At 42.7% G+C, this 20842-nt stretch overlaps 1 protein-coding gene and 1 long non-coding RNA gene across 3 annotated transcripts in view; one reads left to right on the top strand and one right to left on the bottom strand.

Moving 5' to 3' along the window:
- Nucleotides 1-18230, bottom strand: part of LOC121871889 (ornithine aminotransferase, mitochondrial-like) — a 31265-nt gene extending 13035 nt beyond the window's left edge. The window contains exons 1-4 of one of the 2 annotated variants that reach the window (XM_042374483.1): nt 18122-18230; nt 9442-9659; nt 6616-6840; nt 991-1214 (exon numbers count right to left, since the gene is read on the bottom strand). In XM_042374483.1, the coding sequence (XP_042230417.1) occupies nt 991-1214; nt 6616-6840; nt 9442-9658 (666 nt within the window). In that variant the 5' untranslated portion in view covers nt 9659; nt 18122-18230. Of the gene's footprint in view, nt 1-990; nt 1215-6615; nt 6841-9441; nt 9660-11056; nt 11108-18121 lie in introns of those variants that run through there. The other variant, XM_042374482.1, reaches the window with a different exon arrangement.
- Nucleotides 18231-18831: 601 nt separating this feature from the next.
- LOC121871888 lies at nt 18832-20842 on the top strand. Its single transcript, XR_006089977.1, has 3 exons — nt 18832-19341; nt 20279-20337; nt 20459-20842. It is a non-coding gene; the product is annotated as an uncharacterized LOC121871888 (long non-coding RNA).

The following is a 20842-nucleotide window of genomic DNA, read 5'->3' as shown; positions in this document are numbered from 1 at the left end:
TATGTTGTAGTAAAAATATTATCTTAACTTTATGATGGTATGCACACACAATTAATAATTAAGAGAAATATCAATAATATTAGGTTTTTTAACACTTACATTAGTAGAAAAGATGGCTGGGCACACGGGGATGGGGGGTTGGTTCCGAGGCAGAGGGCAGATTATTGGCCCTCACCTGTATCACTTGTATCAATTGTATCACTATCCACCACAGAGGCTTGCAGGGCCTCTTTGTCAAACCCCTCAAAGTCCATATGCGTAAGTCCATATCCTCACTATAATTATCACTATCACTGACTTGGGCCGGCTGTGGTGGGTGGCGGGTGAAGAACTCGGTAATGTTTTGATGACTGGGCGACCTTGTGCGCACCCTGCTCGCGCCGCTTACACAACATGGCGGGAGGTTTGGATCCAAAAATGGCGCGGCTCGCCAGCCGCTCTCCGCATAAAGGGGTACACGCACCGCGGAATGTGAGCATTCCTGTTTCGGCAGGGTACCGCGTAAACGTGGAAATGCGGAATGTGGGACCGCGTAAAGCGAGGGTTGACTGTAGTTGAGGGATCTTGTCAATATAATACAATATATGATAGCGTGTCGAAATACTGTTTTTTGAGGTCATAATGTGCTGTTTACCAATATTGTTTGTGAATGGTTGAACTATCTACAGCTGATTTATCTCTGCTTCCCATAATTTTGTTGTAGCATAAGTGTACATGAATACCATCTTTGTGTTGTACTGTATACTGTACAGTATAAATTTCTTGGTAGAGCCTGAAATGAGTTATCACTTGAATTTACCAGTATGGTCTATAAGTTTTAAGGTGTAATTTATTGATACAGTTGTATAGGACACTGAAATTATTGACAACTGTCTCATTGCCAGAATTGTCTTCAATTATTGTGAGGTTTTCATAATAAGATCTAGATAGAATACAAGCATTTATCTTAGTTTTTAATGTCAAATAAACTGTCTTAATGCCTTGATTTACCTCCAGTGCTGGCAAGTCATCATAGGGGATGAGAGAGAAACCAGGCATGTATGGCCCAAAGTCACGATAAGCTGTAGCATCAGATGAGCTAGATACCGCCGAGAGGGTGCGGCCCCAGAAGTTGTTGTGCACAAAAATTATCTTCGCCTGGTCTTTGGGGATACCCTTCACCAGGTACCCCCACTTGCGGGCCAGCTTGCAGGCTGTTTCTCCTCCTTCCACACCTGCAATTATTTCATATTAAATTCCATATTATCTCTTCACAAATTGTCCAATTTCTACATACTGTACAGTGTTCAGATCAGCAACTGTAATTTTTGTTGTGAGGCAGACATCTGATTTTGAAACACTACATGTACAGCATTCTCATTTTACCAGTGTACAAATATGGTTTTATGTATCACTATGACTTATTCCACTATCAACACATTTAATTTTTGTGCCATAATTAGTTCTTGGTTGTCTCTTTTTAACTAAACATTACATATAACTTTTCTGCATAGTCCAAAAATAATTTGAGATCATATTGAAGGTAGGAGTTTTCAGCACCAAGAAGATAACTCCAGGTGTTCTTACCAGATTTTAGTTTTCTCTTGAGGTAAACAAGCCTCTTGATTTTGAGGTGAGGTCAAAAATTATTATTTTGAAATAATAACTTGAATTATGAAACATCAGTGAGAGATGAGACAGTTTTGGTGGTTGGTACATCAATGCGAGTGGATAATGAAAGATTCTGAATGGTAGAATAGGTGAACATCTGGGAAAAATAAGTACTACATGCCAGGACAGTATAAGAGGTACAGGTGTCATGATCACAATAGCCTGGCTAGTGTGTTCAACACTTAACTATTCATATTATACTCCACCGTCCACAAAGCATATGTGAGTACCCCAGTTGAGACGTCCTTTTTCTCACCACTTCAGTACGCCCGAGTCCTCTGTTATCTCTCATGTACCTCAGAGACTCTGAAATTTCTTAATACCTCATATGGTGTTCAGAGATTTGAAATTGAGTGTGAAGGAGTATGTTTTACATTAAGTCAGTTATACCTACAGTGAGAAAAAGCATTCAAGGTGTATTGAGTATATGTTGAAGGCACTATATATCTTTATGTGTAGAGTACATCGTGTTAAGATGTGTTTTGAGTACCCATCCGTCAACTGTAAATCAATGTTTCTTCTGAACTTATGGGATAGCAACTCAAAACTGGAGTCATATCTTATATCTTTTTAATCTATGAACAACAGAGAATCCAATGAAAGTATTGAAATTGTTGTCAGTCTTCTATTATAGAAAGTAAATAGTCTTCTGAATTTAAGGTCTATTGCTTATCCCCGGGGACCTAACGGAAAAATCTCTTTTTCTCCTCGCGAAGCTCTGCCCACAATACACTGCCACTCTTAGTACTTGACATCAGTTTAATTCTTCCATTTGAAAGCACGGTCACTACTTGGTTTAAAAAGTTAATCTTAGAAATTTAATATAAGCTCGCTGCCTGATTTTCACAAGCCAATGTGTACAGTAAAGGAGTCTCATAATTAAATCTGTGAAAGCTCCGACTTAGTAACTCAGGGGGCTGCGAGAGGCTGGGAGAGACGCAGAGTATACACACTGTCCTGACTCAAGCCCAAGACTCCAATGTAACAGTTATGTCCAATACTTCGTGTCCCACTCCGTCATATTAAGTGAATTTGACTTGGTTGTGCTTTGTTTGAATATACAAGTGATCCAGTAACATAACTTTGATGTCTTTAGTAAAGTGTTCATGCGCCATTTTATGACATTCGTGTCAACATTTCTCTGTCCTGACTAAAGCCCACGACTCCTCTGTAACAGGTGCCTGATAGACCACAGGTGGTTGTTGTATGCCAGGACGACATCCAACACCAGTATGGAGATGGATGAAGCCCATTAAGATCGAACAGCATTGTGTTACACAATGGTGTGGCGAGCTGAGAGCTCGCATACAGCCAGTCACTCAGAGAAGGTGGCCAGTACGGTATGTGTTTGCTGTCCACCTGTTGATCTCACGTGAGGAGTAAACAACCAGCTAAGCATTGTTATGAGTTCACCACTCTACGTAAAGTTACTTACTGGGTGTGTTGCTCATCCGAGTATCCATGTATGTAGTCTCCTCAGTTATATGGGTGTCTGGAGTGAGCAAGAATATGAGGGTTGCTACTTTACTTCTTGGCAAATGTAACAAAGTGGCGCAGGGAAGCTGTTAGTCCCGGTGCTATTGAGGTATTAATGTGGTGCTATTGCCTTAGGAGTCCTATTAGTAAGCAAGAGCTACAATTCTCAGGTAACCTGTATTGATGGTGCTCAAGTGTGCTATATGTAAGAGTCCCGGCCCTGACACGGTGCATCCTAGAGTGCTAAGAGAGTTATGCAACGAGCATGCAGAGCCCCTGAAGATCCTGTTTTGTAAATGCCTGGATGAACAAATGGTCCCCAGTGAATGGAAAGTGGCTTTTGCGAGTCCTATCTTCAAGAAGGGTGATCGGCACTCCACGAACAACTATAGACCGGTGAGCCTGACCAGCATAATATGTAAGGTACTTGAGAGTATTATCAGAGATGCCGCAATGGAACATCTAATAAGAAACAATCTTGTAAAGGATTGCCAACACGGTTTTATGCCGGGGCACTTCTGCTTAACACAATTGCTCAAGGTATTGGATATTTGGACCCATATTCTGGAACGGGGTGGTAATATCGACGATATTTAGCTAGATTTTGCCAAGGCTTTCGACAGCGTACCCCATGAAAGGCTGAAAATCAAACTGGAAGGGTACGGAATTTGGGGAAATGTCCTAGCATGGATAGAAGACTTTCTACATGACAGGAAGCAGTGTGTGGTGATTAATGGCACGAAATCGTCATCCGTACCTGTCAGAAGTGGAGTACCACAGGGCAGTGTATTGGGCCCGCTGTTGTTGTTTGTTTCATAAATGACATGCCTGACGTTGTACACTCCTCCATACAAACGTTTGCCGATGATGCTAAGTTATTTCGGGAAATTAAGAACCAAGCTGACTGTGAAGAGCTGCAGAAGGACCTCTGTGGGCTCCAGGAATGGTCGAAGGAATGGCTGCTGAGATTCAATGTCACGAAGTGTAAGAGGATGCACCTGGGGCGTACCAACGGTAAGGAGGCGTATCATATGTCCCAACGGGATGAAGAAACTGCACTAGTTGAGACTGAATGTGAGAAGGACCTAGGTGTGTAAGTTGGCAATGAGCTGAAGTTCTCGGGCCATTGCGAGAAGAAGGTAAACCAGGCAAATAAATTATTGGGTCTTATAAGAAGGTCATTCAGATATCTAGACGGTCCGTCCCTTGTAACGATCTTCAAGAGTGAAGTGCTTCCCCATCTGGAGTACTGTCACCCCGTCTGGTCCCCGAGATATGCTAGGGACTGTCAGTTGGTTGAAAATGTTCAAAGGAGGGCCACCAGACTGGTGCCTGCACTTCGGCACGTCAGCTACCCTGAGAGATTGGAGCGCCTGAACTTGCCTAGCTTATATTACAGACGGGCAAGGGGTGACCTAGTTGAGGTGTATAAGCATCTCAGGGGGCACTACTCAGTCGAGTGTCCTTACTTGGAGCTGGCGGATGCTCTCCCCACAAGGGGTCACAGCTTAAGATTGAAGAAGCCGCAAGTCCAGAAAACTGTGAGGGCAAACTTTTTCGGAGTAAGGGTTGTAAACTCTTGGAACAATCTACCAGAGAGTGTTGTAATGGCACCGAGTGCGAGCTCTTTCAAGACAAGACTTGACCAACACTGGAGTGGGTTCAGGTCCATTCAGGAGCCGGTGCATGCCCAGTATTTGCCAACAGTGCGTGACAGAGACGTGACCGATCGCCCGGGCGGCTAGCGAGCTGACCTTTTGGTGAAGAGGATAAATGAAAAGGAAAATTAACCCGAGACGTGACCGATCGCCCAAGCGGCTACGAGCCGATCAGTGGCGAAGAGGATAAAACTAAAACTAAACTAAACTATAGTGTGTTTTTTTTAAAGTAAATCAAGTACCTGTAATGGTGGATGTTGGAAGGTGTACCAGTTGAAGAGTACAAACTGAGTGGAGTCATGGAGATGATTCTTGTAGTTGTGTGTTACTGAATGTAGTCATAAGTTTAACTGCACTTTAATAAACTATTTTTATTGTATGTTGGGTGTATCATTCCCCTGCAGTATTCACCTTTGTCTCCTCCTATATCTTGGTGGCAATAATAACAGTGAACCCCCGTGTCCTAACCCTCGAGCCACACTACCACAGGTCAGAGGTTAGGGGGTATCTATGAGAGGTAAAGTAACAAAAATAATAGCTAACATATGGAATTAATAAAGCAAGAAATTGAAAGAAAGGTTTGAAGAGAGAACAAATTAAGAAATAAAGAAAAGAAGAGAAGGCAGAGAGAAAGGATAAAGTTATATAATTACAACACCTTACCTACAAATTGTTTAAAAGTAGTGTGATAGAGAAAACTAAGGTAAAATAGAAAGAGGAAGTGTTGGGGTATGTGCCGGTTTGGCAACACTATCGGTCCCAACAGTCACAGAATTAATTCCGGCTCAGACAGCTCGCTGTGAGGATATGTCTGTTCCCACAGTATCACCTTCGCCAATAAATGGACTATGGATGCGGCCTTTACTTATGCCCCGCGTTAGCACCCTAACAGGAAGAATCCCCTATACAGTAATGTTAGTATTACTAAATTAGTATGCACAGTGGTCCCTTGGTTAACGAGCACAATCCGTTCTAGAAGGTTGCTCGTTAACCGAAAAACTCATTAACCGAAACAATTGTTTCAATGGGTTTTGGGGTAATTGGTTCCAGCTCACCGAAAATTACCTAAATTCAACAAAAAAGGTAGAAAAATACACTTACTTTGAGGTGTGTATGTAGAAGGCTCCTGGAGGAGGAGGAGGAGGAGGAGGAGGAGAAGTCACCCCATGGCGCCATTTCACCCATAAAATTTTAGTTCTCTTGGGTGTAATTCAAGATTACTTTCTTTAAATCAACACTGCACTGCATTATATATTGTCAATATGTAAAATAAATTTCAAAATGACCAATAATTTGCTTGCAAACACAGAAAAAAGCATTTAGTTGAAGAGAGTCTCAAGCAAGATGTTACCTCCACTGAAAAGACACAAAGACTGACGCCTGTATGGTGTGTCGAGAGGCTGGATAAAACTAGTTTCATTACCTTCAATTACGTTCAATAATTGTTAAAATGACTAAAAAATTTAATATTAAACTTTTAAAATTATTGAATAGTATAAACTTCTTGATATTTGCTAAAATGGTAAGAAATTTAAGCCCTAGAACTGATTACTGTATTGGCGGACTAATACTACAGCTGGTGGACCGCCAAATGCAGGCGAAAACATGTTCAGGTCGGCTCGCAAGAAACTCGTTAATCGAGGGATTGCTCGTTAACCAAAATTAAGAATCTTATGGAAGGTAACTCGTTAACCGAGGGACCACTGTTACTGTAATATCTTTCTGTAAACAGATAGCATTCAATATGGCAATAGTTTAAGACAACTCTGGCAGCATGAGTGTGTATGTGGGTGGGGCGTGGGAGAAAGTGGTTGGGGAAGGACATCATTACCTGTGTTCATGGGGAGGATCTTATCATAGCCAAGGAGAGAAGTAACATACTCCTCGTACTCGCCCAAGACGTCATTGTAGAAGGCTCTTGAAGTGAGGGTGAGGATGGCAGCTTGCTCCTGCAATGCCTGAATGATCTTAGGATGACAGTGCCCCTGGTTCACGGCAGAGTAGGCACTCAAGAAGTCAAAGTAGCGTTTTCCCTCCACATCCCACATGTATATACCTGATGAGAACATTTATAAATTCAGTTTCAATAGACATGCTTGGAGAAAGCAATCATTAACACAATTTGCAAAATACAGTAAATTTTACACTATACAGTAGTGCCAACACAAGGTGTCTACATTGAAACGAAATGACTTTGAAGCCTTATAAATTATTACAGGGTATTGAATAATCCAAGTAGAGGAACATTCACACAGCTCAAAGTCAGTATGCTTGAGTTTCATCTGGGGTTTGGTGTTTCTTGTGATTGTCCATGCCTTATTCACTGTCTGAACCACTTATATGCACACTGTACTGTATACAGCTTGTAATATTTCTGTAGCTTGGAGTTGTCGATGTGTGAGCACATGTAGGAATCAAGATGGTATGGTACTCTTGTTGGTTTTGCTCAGATCACCAAGTGTTGCTTTAGAGAGACTGATACTTGTTTGAGAGGAATTTGCAGTTTCCTGAAGTACAGTACTGCAAATCCGTTCGACATGGTAGTATGCCTTATGTTCTCACTTAAGTGTCAATTGTGTGTTCATTGTTTTTATATCCCCAATTTCCGCCTCTCATGGTGTTTATACATTAAAAACATTGGTAGCACGCATACGTGTGCAAACACACACACTCACATATGTTCATACCTATCACCCCAGTCAATTATTCTTCAGTATTATTGCTTATATAAACTGAGACTTGTCCTTGGTTCTGGAGAGGGTGCGTTTTGAGGAATAACTATTTGACAAAGCACTAACCCGCATTGTGTTCTCAGAAGAGGGTATATAAGAATTAAATTGCAAAAGCTAAAGGTTCATAAGAGTCCCGGCACAGACATGGTGCACCCCAGAGTGTTAAGAGAGTTGTGCAATCGGCTTGCAGAGCCCTTAAGATCCTGTTCTGTAAATGCCTGGATAAGCAAAAGGTCCACAGTGACTGGAAAAGGCTATGTGCATCCTATCTTCAAGAAGGGTGATTGCCACTCCACAGATTAATTATAGACCAGTGAGCCTGACCAGCATAGTATGCAAAGTACTAGAGCATAATAAGAGATGCCATGATGGAACATCTATTGCAAAATAACCTCGTAAACGACTGCCAACATGGTTTTATACCAGGACGTTCCTGCTTAACACAATTACTAAAGGTACTGGATGTTTAGACTAAAATTCTGGGATAAGGCAGGAATATTGACAATATATACCTAGATTTTGCTAAGGCTTTCAACAGCATACCCTATTATAGGCTGAGAATTAAACTGGAAGGGTATGGGATTTTGGGAAATGTCCTTCAGTGGATTGGAGACTTTCTTTATGATCACAAGCAAGTATGTGGTGTGTAATGACAGGGCAGTGCATTGGACCATTGTTGTTTGTTTGTTTCATAAATGACATGCCAGAAGCTATACACTCATTCATACAATCGTTTGCAGATGATGTCAAGTTATTCAGGAAAATTAAGAACCACAGACTGAAGAGCTACAGAAAGATTTCTGCAAGCTTTATGAATGGTCGAAGAAATGGCAGTCAAGATTTAATGTTCCGAAGTGTAAGAAGATGCATCTAGGCCCTACCAACAGTAAGGAGGCATACCACATGACCAAGCAGGTCAAAGAAACTGCATTAATAAAGACTGAATGTGAAAAGGACATAGTTGTGGATGTTGACAATGAACTTAAGTTCTCGAACCATTGTCAGAAGAAGGTGAATCAGGCAACGAAACTAGTCGGTCTTATATGAAGGTCGTTCAGATATCTAGACGGTCCGTCCCTCATAACGATCTTCATGAGTGAGGTGCTTCCCCAACTGCAGAACCGTCACCTGGTCAGGTCCCCAAGGTAAGCTAGAGACTGTCAGCTGATTGAAAATGTCCAGAGGGCCACCAGACAATTGCCTGCACTACTGCACCTCAGCTACCCAGAGAAATTAAAACACCTGCAACTGCCTAGCTTAGACTACAGATGGGCAAGGGGCAAAGGGGTCACAGCTCAAGACTGAAAAAGCCACAAGTCCAGAAAAGTGTGAGAGCAAACTTTTTCGGAGTAAGAATTATGAACTCTTGGAACAATCTACCAGAGAGTGCGAGCTCTTTCAAGACCAGACTTGACCAACACTGGAGCAGGTACAGATACATTCAGGAGCCAGTTCACGCCCAGTACGTGTCAACAGTGCATAACAGACGTGACTGACTGCCCAAGCTGCTAACAAGCTGATCAGTGGCGAAGAGGATGAAAGTATATAAGTATGAGAAAAATCTAACCTGTGGCTTGATAATTTACACATGGCTTGGAAGACTTAACCTAGTCCAAGGCGATTTACCCTTATCTTGGGAAATATATTCTAGGGCAGGGAGACGGTATTATTATTATAGTTTGGGTCATCCAGCGAATTTTATGTTAGGTTAGGTTTGGTTGACATTGTGTTTTTCCGATTGTTTATTTCAACTTCCAAATATGTGGATGACCAGAGCGATAATTTTACCAGGGAGAATTAGCTTGGAACTGGGAGACCTCTCCCTTGGCCCGAGAGATTTTACACTTAGCCTGGGAGTCTTTACCCTTGGATCTGGTTGATTTACCCTTATCCTGGAAGACTTGACATTCTCCCGGGAGACTTACCCTTGGCCCGGGAGATAGCTACAGGAATAGGCTTATAGTTGTGGGCACCAAACTTTGCCTCTCTCTCCATGATCTCCTGGAAGTTGAGGGACACTCCCTGCTGGCTGCTGGGATGTGTCCTAGTCTCTAATGCGGTTCTTGGCCGCATCTCTTGGGTGTTGAGCGATCGTCGACATGCACCACCGATCACTTGGAATTGTCTCGGTAATCGCAGCATCCTGAAAAGAAGAGATAGGCTTCAAGTTTTTCTCAGCTGGTGTTGTCTCCATAGTAGGGCAGCTGTACAGGGGAGGGTCACTACTGTCACAAGGTAAAGTTTAGGAGGAAGAAGTTAAACTTTACTATAATATTAATTTTGGTATTACTGCTTTTACTTGCCCCACAACTTTTGGCTTTTTTTTTTTAATATACCTACCATGTACAGTAGTTTAGACAATTTTAAAATGTTTTTCTTTATAATTTTTTGGGGAAATTTATGTTTTTCGAGTATTTTAACCAATAAAATTACCAATGGTTTTGAAGTAGGAGGAAAATGTGGAGTAATATACTAGCACAAAGAACATCTGGAGTAAGGAGCCCTGCCGCCCCCCCTCCCCCCCACACACACACACACTCACTTCACAGTCATTCACCCCAAACTTTACTTCGCCTCTCTCCTGAACACCCTGGTCAGAATTAAGTGGTACCGGTTGGTATAGCGTCTCTCCCCTTAGTCAGCTCTCGGATGTGGCGTGGTGCCAAACTTGCATCTGTCAAGACTTATTCAAGCAAACAAGTTTAGTTTAGTGTTGAACAGAGCTGCCACTGCTACTTGATCACTTTATATTTGTTGCTCCTGTGTGTTTAGTAAAATTGTCAAACTACTGGATAAGCATGTACATAAACTATGCAGTAGGTATGCGGTGCACGTAGGCCATGGGTGTATACAGTTTCCTAGTGCAGGCACTGTAATGCAGGTAAACAACAATGGTAAACAATACAGAAAGGCAACTTGACTAAGGACAGCCAACATACCTGTAGCTGTCAGGTGCATAATTCCAGGTGGGTTCTTTGCTTAGGCTTACGCTTTGTCTCTAATCAGTACTAGCATGTTTACAGGAGTAATAGCGAAAGGTTTTTGATAAAATTTAGGCTGGTGAATCACTTGAACAGTACAGCATTCTGTGACTAATATAGAAACTCACTCTTCTCTTGCTGTAGCTTCATCTGTAATTATTTTATGTTTTTGGTTTAACTTTGAATTGTTTAATACCATAACTGGTTGTAATGTGGTATGGTAACTTATTCCAGTCTGTGGACACCAGGTAGCATAAATTTGTTCACTCACTCACCCCCTCTATCATAGTGCACAGTCTGCCGGTTCATATCCCTCCTTCCAAAGTTTGTTGTTAGCAGGGTTGCCAACTCGGATTTTCAAATGTCGCTAGGCTGGTACCTAAAAGTAGCTAAATGTCGCTAAATCTTCCATGGAAAGTCGCTAGCTATTATTCCCCCCTTCAGGAATTTGATGCAAATTATATTTTCATAATGCCGACTATAATGGACGGAGTATAAATAAAATGCATTATGTATAAATAAAAATATTATTTTTTTAAAGTTTAATGTGCACACTTACCTATTATTCAATAGTAATTGCATCCCAGTCCTCTTCGTAGTGTGAACAACTGTAGAGCTGGAAGCATGTGAAGTAACCAGATATTGTAGGAGTTGTAGAACTGTTGTACAAGAACAGGAGAATCGACCCAGAGGAATGTGAGTTCAGTATTGCTGGATATGACTCATTTACGAACCTAACTCAAGAATCCTGCAGGAGGGGTGTGGTTATCTACGCTAGGCAAGACCTTAGAGCCAGCCAGGCGAGGGTACAGGGAGAGGATGTCTTTGAAGAGTCCAAGTGGTGTAAAATTAAATTAAAGGGAGGGGACTTACTTATCGTCGGGTGTATCTACAGATCCCCGAACTGTGGCCCACTAAATCAAAGGAACTTAAGAACCTTAATAAACAATGCGGCGATGCTCAACCCCAGCCACCTCCTTATCATGGGGGACTTTAACTATGGCGACATCGACTGGAGAAACGAGTCAACCCCGAATGACTTGAATAATCCTGCTACTCTTTTTGTAGAAACTCTGAGAGATAATTTTCTGTTCCAACATGTGAGAGACCCGACACATTACAGAGGGGAACAAACACCCAAGCCACTTGACCTCATCATAACAAACGAGGAGGGTATGGTGGCCAAACTGGAACACCTTGCCCCAGTTGGCACCAGTCACCATACAGTGTTGTCATTCAGATTTAACTGTTACCTAGTTCAAGATAAGGCCAGGCCAAGGTGCAAATATTACAAGGGAAATTACAATGGGATGAGGGAAGAGATGAGGGGTATCAACTGGCCTGACTTATTAAGGTACAAGAACGCAGACACTACGCTGAATATCATAACTAGTAAAATGACCCATTTGATCGATAAATATATACCCAAGACCAAACCCAGTGCTTCTAGGAATACGAGGGGATCCCTACACATGAACCATGCGGCGGTCGACAAAATTAAGAAGAAAACCCAGAAATTCAAGACGTGGGTTGGGTCAAACGATGAGCAAGACAGGAGGATGTATGCAAGAGCCAGAAACCAAGCAAAGATAGAGTGTAGGAGGGCTGAAAAGGAGTTCCAAAGGCTGGTTGCACGCGAGGTCAAGTCAAACCCAAAGGCGTTTTACCGCTATGCAAAGTCGAAATTGAAAACGCGAGTAGGAGTATCAGACCTGAGGCTTGAAGATGGTAGTTACGCAGATTCTGACCAGGATAAAGCTGAGGCATTGAACAGCTTCTTTTCCTCAGTGTTCACAAGAGAGGATGCAACTAACCTTCCTGCGTTTGAGGACAGACGGTTCGACACAGCACTGACCCACATTGTGTTCACAGAAGAGGGTATTAGAAATAAACTGTCCAGGCTAAAGGTCCATAAGAGTCCTGGACCTGACATGGTGCATCCTAGAGTGCTAAGGGAGCTGTGCAACGAGCTTGCAGAGCCCCTGAAGATTCTGTTTTGTAAATGCCTGGATGAACAAATGGTCCCCAGTGAATGGAAAGTGGCTTATGTGAGTCCTATCTTCAAGAAGGGCGATAGGCACTCCACGAACAACTATAGACCGGTGAGCCTGACCAGCATAATATGTAAAGTACTTGAGAGTATTATCAGAGATGCAGCGATGGAACATCTACTACGAAACAACCTTGTAAAAGATTGCCAACACGGTTTTATGCCGGGGCGCTCTTGCTTGACACAATTGCTCAAGGTATTGGATATTTGGACCCATATTCTAGAACGGGGTGGTAATATCGACAATATTTACCTAGATTTTGCCAAGGCTTTCGACAGTGTACCCCACGAAAGGCTGAAAATCAAACTGGAAGGGTACGGAATTCGGGGAAATGTCCTAGCGTGGATAGAAGACTTTCTACATGACCGCAAGCAATGTGTGGTGATTAATGGCACGAAATCGTCATCTGTACCTGTAACAAGTGGGGTACCGCAGGGTAGTGTATTGGGCCCGCTGTTGTTTGTTTGTTTCATAAATGATATGCCTGACGTTGTACACTCCTCCATACAAATGTTTGCCGATGACGCCAAGTTATTTCGGGAAATTAAGAACCAAGCGGACTGTGAAGAGCTGCAGAAGGACCTCTGTGGGCTCCAGGAATGGTCGAAGGAATGGCTGCTGAGATTCAATGTCACGAAGTGTAAGAGGATGCACCTGGGGCGTACCAACGGTAAGGAGGCGTACCATATGTCCCAACGGGATGAAGAAAATGTACTAGTTGAGACTGTGTGTGAGAAGGACCTAGGTGTGTATGTTGACAATGAGCTGAAGTTCTCGGGCCATTGTGAGAAGAAGGTAAATCAGGCAAATAAATTATTGGGTCTTATAAGAAGGTCGTTCAGATATCTAGACGGTCCGTCCCTCGTGACGATCTTCAGGAGTGAAGTGCTTCCCCATCTGGAGTACTGTCACCCCATCTGGTCCCCGAGATATGCTAGGGACTGTCAGTTGGTTGAAAATGTTCAAAGGAGGGCCACCAAGCTGGTGCCTGCACTTCGGCATCTCAGCTACCCTGCGAGATTGGAGCGCCTGAACTTGCCTAGCTTATACTACAGACGGGCAAGGGGGGACCTAGTTGAGGTTTATAAGCATCTCAGGGGGCACTACTCAGTTGAGTGTCCTTACTTGGAGCTGGCGGACGCTCGCCCCACAAGGGGTCACAGCTCAAGATTGAAGAAGCCGCAAGTCCGGAAAACCGTGAGGGCAAACTTTTTCGGAGTGAGGGTTGTAAACTCTTGGAACAATCTACCAGAAAGTGTTGTGACGGCACCGAGTGTGAGCTCTTTCAAGAGAAGACTTGACCAACACTGGAGCGGGTTCAGGTACATTCAGGAGCCGGTGCATGCCCAGTATTTGCCAACAGTGCGTGACAGAGACGTGACCGATCGCCCGGGCGGCTAGCGAGCCGACCTTTTGGTGAAGAATATAAAGGAAAAGAGTCGTGACCGATCGCCCAAGCGGCTAACAAGCCGATCAGTGGCGAAGAGGATAAAAGTAAAAATAAGTAAAGTGAAGTGCTTGGTTCAGGTTCTCTTGTAACTGTATGCCTCCACAGTCCCTATCTTTCTTAAAATATCACTAGGAAGTTCATAACTTGCACAACAGGTGTTCTGTCTTTTTAACCCATACTTTATTGTAAGAATTGTCTTTAATGTCGATAGTTTTGTAGTGGAATTCTCCCCTACAAACGCTGTTTGTCGCTGCCTAGCCGACCCCACCAATTCCCCAGTGTATGCCTCGTGGTCTAGGTCAACCAGCGCCGCCATACACCACGGAGCGGGGGTCAACTGCTAAGCCACGCCTACCCCCGCTATTTAAGACCTGACCTCGTGGTGATCTGTCTCTCTTTCTACCTACAGCCGCAGCCAGCAACACACCTCCTCCTCCGCCGCTGCCTGGCGGCCCTCGCTCCTCCTCCGCCTGCCTGGCGGTCCTCTCTCCCGCTGGCGAGCATGGCGACCCACAAGCTGTCCTTCTCTGAGCGTCCTCACCAACCAGCTCTCTCTACATCACGCTTGTAACCATGCTGCCTTCCCAGCACCAAGCTGCATTGTACATCCAATACAACATGTATATAGAGAGCACATCGTGAGTTTCCTTTCTCCATTCCATCCTGAGTGTGAACCAAACAATATCATACCCCACAGTTTCATTTTGTTGCGCAATTTTGATTTCACAAAGTTCATATTACTAAATGTGCGCTCTACATCTGCTTTTGAATGCGGAAGAGATAAGGCAGCGAGTGCAATTTCAGCCAGATCATGGTAAGGGTTTTCACCTGTCGCATCTCTGTAATTTGCCACTTCTGACCACAATTTTAGGGTGTTAGATGTTTCTGTCCAGATTGTGTGATGCAGTTTTTTCCACTGGAAATCAATCTTGGTAAGGGTGCTGGAATCTTCTGTAAATAAGTGTGCCAAACCAAGTATATCTGATTTAATAGGCTTCAAGCAATCATCGGCACTCAGAAAAGAAATAGACTGCAGCACACGAATGTTGTCAGGTAAGCGTTGACGAAGTTGTTTTATGAGTTCAACCCGTTCAAATGCATTGTCCCTGTAACCCCGTTGCTATATATTATGGCTCGAAATTAGGAAAACCGAGTTTTCATGGACAGTCCAAAAGTATCCAGAAAGTCGCTAGATTTCTGTGGATATCTCTAGATTTGCGACAAGTCGCAAATCGCTCTAAAATGTCGCTAGAAAAAAACAAAAAGCTCTAGATCTAGCTACAAAGTCGCTAAGTTGGCAACTCTGGTTGTTAGATACTCTCCGGCTGCGATCCACTGAAAATCCTGTAAGCGTGATTCAGTCTCAATTGCTTCACTCTCGTCTATCCGTTACACTTAACATGTTCAGTGATAGAAGAACATCGAGACCAAAGTGATCTTTTTCATTGAACATTAGATGCTTGGGTTTTAGCTTGTGTGAAGGCAGAGAGTACCATGACGAGCAGGAATAGTCAGAGTGACATTGTATGAGCACCAAACAAATGCTCCTACGTACATCAGCCGAGAGACATACATTTGTATAGAGGTTTTATTTAGGCATTACTTTCTTAACTACTGTATTTCACGGAGGTTACAGTTGGGGTGAGTTCATTCCCACACACAGTAGTATAGTACACAGAATTCGACATAAATGACTATTTATGTAGTATTTAATGCAATAAGCACCAAAAGTCCTCTACTCAGTCTATTGCAGTGGTTCTCAATTAGTTTTAGCCATTACCCCAAAACAAGTCTGACAACAATTATCATTACCCCGACATAGGTGTGTCAGCTGTTTATTTTCAATCTATTTTTGGTGTCGTGTACAGTACGTGAAGCAGACGCGGTTCCGCCGTGGGAGAGCGAGGCACGAGGTACCAACTTTGCCGTGTGCAGGGCGTACCTGACACATGAATGACCAGTGGTTGTGTATGGAATCAAGAAGCAGGAAAAATGAGGCTATATGATATCTCATGGCCTGTCGTTACCCCCCGAAAAACGTCAAAGTATCTATCCCCTTGGGGGTAATTTACCCCTAATTGGGTACCGTTGGTATACTGCATAGCGTGTAACAATATTTCTGGCACCTGGGCAGGTTACTCTTCATTTCCATTTAAGTAATACTCGAGTGAAAGCACAAATAAACATTTTCCTAGGACAGAGACGCGTAGCAGACTTAGGGTGGCACAGATAAGTCTGGAGTTAACTGCGGAGAATAAATATTAGACCGGTTTCAATCGAACACTGCAGTGGATCCTCTCCCCTACAACTACCAACTGAGCTCCTGCCGCGCGCTTACCAGCCAATCAGCGTACAGCCAGCTACGCCTAGAGACTAGGTCTATTTTTTTTATTAGGCACTCCCCTACATCCTTGTGTAAGGTGAAGCGCAGAAGCGTTTACAACGCCCAACAAGGAAGCATGCTAAGTTCATGCTTGCCTTTATGTGTCATGAGTTAACGGCGTAGAAGCCTGAAGAGTCAAGGGCGTAGAAGCCTGAGGAGTCAGAGGTTTATGTCATCAAGTTAATGGAAGCTCCAACAACTCCCTGAATACGAATTCGCAACTTTCGACAGGTACCTACTTTACTGCTAGGTGAACAGGGACTAATGGGGGCTAGGAAGTTAGTCCAAACAACTTGGGGAAGTGGGACATACATTCCGGGAGTGCAAGAGTAGAGAAATTCCTAGGTGCCTGAAGTGCCAAGGGGACCACAGAAAACTGGCAGCACGCTGTTCAGTAAGGAAAGAGATCGTATAAAAAAGGAGGGAAATTGAAAAGGAAAGGGCACAAGAAAAGCAAAACAGGACCTATTCGGCTGTAGCCAAATTAACAAAGGAAACAACTCCGATTAAGAACACAACTGGAACTAGAATACAAATACAACCCTAGACAACACGGATTTAGGAAACACAGAGGAACAAACACGGCCATAGCCCTTATATACGAAAGTATAGCAAACGCAATGCATAATAGAGAACAGTGCAACATAGTTTTAAGGGACGTGGCAAAAGTGTTCGATAAGGTCTGGCACTTGGGACTTAAATATAAAATAACCAATCAAGAACTACCTAACAACTTCACCTCTCTTTGTAATTTCTTAGACAATAGAGAAGCACACATTATAATAGGCAATCACAAAGGCCCAAGCTTCAGACTTTATAGTGGAGTACCACAAGGAAGTAACTTATCCCCAACTCTTTACACAATCTACACTTCAGACATGCCGCCACCAATTCTCGGTGAATATGCTGATGTCACCCAGAAAATCCGCCATCCAGGCAAGGCCAAACAGATAATGGCATTAAAATCAGCTCACAGTATAATTAAATTTTTGTAATTTGCCCCGCGAGGGGACTAGTTTATTAGGCACCACTTAGCATCCTGTGCAAGGTGAAGTGTAAAAGTGTTAACAGCGCCCTACAGGAATACATGCGTAGTTCAAGCTTACCTTCGTGACTCGTGCAAATGCCCGAAGGGTCATGGGTTTTGTCAACAAGTTACATAAAGTGACAGGATAATGAGTGTGTGGGGGTAAATTCCCTGTACAATTCATCTGTTTATGGCAAAGAGTGGCAGTTCCCAAATGTCAAGGTTTCTGGACTTGTGGCTCCTTCAACCTTGAGCTGTGGGGGCGAGCGTCCGCCAGCTCCAGGGAAATTATCGTTTCGGTCAGAATCGTTCAAAACACACTAAACCATCGGAAAAACATAATTTCAACCTAACTTCGGACGGTGGTACAGTACCTTAAAATCCTAAAATTCGCTGGATGACCGAAACGATAAGAATACCCTACCCTTTTGTCACCCTATTCTACAGTATATCGCCATTTCATTGGCCCTACCTGCCTGTGTGTGAGGCTCCCGAAAGTTCCGTACTTGACACACTTAAACCACCCCGTGTGTAGCTACACCTGGCCACCAAGCGTTGTCATCCATGCCAGGATATATCAAGCCTAAAATAAAAATAACCGAACACATGTCCTTGCAGTAAATTAAGATCTGTGCATCTCCATATCCTTGACGCTGCTCTTACCGTAAATAATGGCAAGCTTTCACAAATGAATTAAACGAGTACGGACTTACTTTATGTGTACGTCAAGGTTCTCACCGCAGGAAGGAGTCAGGGGAACTACGTGCTCCCTTTACTTGCTTGGTGGGTAGGTGTGTGCCCGGGGTAGCAGCGGTAACAGTTGCCAACTTACATTTATGTAACTAACCGCATAAATTTCCATGATGTATATCAATTACGATGTCTTGAAGTGTCCCTTTTATTTTGTTATAAGTATTTAGTGAACTCATAATCATCAGTAAGGATATAGAACAGTTGTAATTGGAAAGTTATGTGCTTTTTCTGACTCGTGAAAGTTGGACCAATGAGAGCGGGTTACCTGAGGTGTGTCGGGAGCTAATCCTCACTTGTTGACGCTCCCCAACATTTACCGCACCCTTTAAACTAAATGTCGAATCAACTTTGTAGAGCGAGTAAATATGATAAGTAACATTGATAATATGTGTATATACTGTATTTACTAGCAAACAGTGTTCCAGCGTTGTCAAATAAGAGATACAAATGAACAATAGATGAAACCTGTTGTCAATTAGTAAACCATTCTAATGCTGCTCACACCACAGTCAACAAAATCAAGGCTGCCACCACATTAATAACTAAAAAAATGGAGATGAGAAACTAGACATTGAACGATATCATAGAATGGAATAAAAAAAATGGACCTTATCATACTGCACTAGCCATGAAGTAGGTACAATGATAAGACAAAATTACACGATGGGGAGTGTGGCCCATCGTGGCGTATCTCCCCCACACTGTGTGGGGGGAGATACGCCACGAGATATGGTTTAACCAGTAGTAGTACTGTAGTGGTCTGGAATATGGATTACCTACAGTTCTTGCGTTCAGTTTTTTCCTATACTAGATATAATCGAAATACATGCAGCACTTGGCAACTACAACAAACATTTTAGTTGGCCTCAATTTCTTCGTATCTTGTGTAAAACATTCATGGAGTGTTACCTAACCAATTCGTCGGCGAAAACGCGTTTGTTTTAGGGAATATTACTAACCAATTATAAAGACGTTTATAATGTGTACACGTGTCTCAAGTAAAGTACTGTATACTTGACTGATTAAAACAGCCATGACTTGTGACGCAGACACAATACTGTATACAGCGATAAACTTAGCCTAACTTACCTAAGGTAAAGTAAGGTCAATGCTGTATCATGGTGACTTAACATTACCACAGCAATGCTGTGGTTGCACGTTGATTTTAAGGACTTTAAATGTAAGTGGAATATTGTATACGTTAATTATAAACATTTACTGGGTTAATTTCATTGCCTCAGTTATATTCAGTATATTGTTTTATGTTACCATATGTATTTCTATCAAACATATTTCGACCAATTTTCATACTGTATTTCTTTCTTTAGTAAGACTTGTAAACTCTCAGCATGAACTGCCAGAGAATAGTGTGACGGCACCAAATGTGAGCTCCTTTAACTCCAGACTAGACTAACTCGGGCACTTTAGCTGAAGAGCCCGTACATACCAACAATGTTTAACAGGGAAAAGACCCGCTATTAAGATGACAAATGGCAAAATGGGTAAAATAAACTTAGACCAGTCAAAGTTACTTGTTCAATCCCTCGTCCTGTATGAACCACCACTGTAATTTCTGAACCATGGCTTGCTTACTCCGTGAAATAACCAGTACATTAAGTCTGGTTCACGAGAGATGCTAGAGACCACCAGTTGATTGAAAAAGTAGAAAGGAGGGCCACCTAACATTAATACGTTTTTTTTTTCCGTAGAGCAGAAGTTACGTAACATACCTGATATGTCCTTGTGCTTTGGTACAGTTGCAGAAATGTGTTCCTACACGCCGTGGTAACCTGTGTCTCCAAATGGTCAACCTACGTATATGGACCCATAGCAAACCTATCCACCAATCATATTCGTTATTACACTACCAATACCAATTCATTCATAAATAGTGATACTATACTACTATGACGTTCCGTTTGAAGACACGGGTCACCACAGAGGGGTAGGAACACATTTCCTTAACTCCCCTCTCCCAGGCCCTGGAGATTCCATCATTGTCCTGATGTTCCATGTGTTCTCCCATTCCTACAGAAAGAATTTTCTTATTATTTTGAGAATGCAAGATTTGAGCTGATGTCATTCTTTCTCTTGTGTGTGTGACGTGGCCTGACTAGTGAAGAATGATTCCTTCTTCAACCTGATGATGGCCACCTGTATCAGCAGCAGACACGAGGTAAGCCACCTTTACCTTGGCAACTTCCTCAGTCGTTGATATAATCATGACAGGCACCCATGACTGACAACCACAAACAGCTGTGCAACCTCTATTACAACAACTTTTTACTAGTTGTTAGCACTGTTGGACAATCAGCATGACCATCTTTCCTGAGAATGAACTGGAGATGTGAGACGTTCCCGCCCTCCATGCGTCTTGATGCTACCCTTAGAGGCTGTTAAGTAGGTCGGGTCATTGGTAGTGGTGGACGGCGACAGGAAACATTTAGCTTTCTCATCTCGTGTTTGTTTCAACCCATGGTGACGACACAGCCTAAACCCATGAAGAGTGACAATAATGGTCAAGAACATGAAAACAATAGTTGTGTGACTTCTGATGACTTTTAATCAGCTATGAGTCTTGATAGTAAAACTGGTTACCTGTTGAATAAAAAGTTTAATTGCTAATGAATATTTTCCCTTTTTACAATATTATCTTGAATTGGTAATGAAACAAGTTCTTC

This window comes from Homarus americanus, unplaced genomic scaffold (genome assembly GCF_018991925.1).
Source record: "Homarus americanus isolate GMGI-L3 unplaced genomic scaffold, GMGI_Hamer_2.0 scaffold39675, whole genome shotgun sequence".
Classification (NCBI taxonomy): Eukaryota; Metazoa; Arthropoda; class Malacostraca; order Decapoda; family Nephropidae; genus Homarus; species Homarus americanus.
The sequence above is the reverse complement of the archived record's forward strand: the minus strand, read 5'-3'. Positions and strand labels throughout refer to the sequence as shown.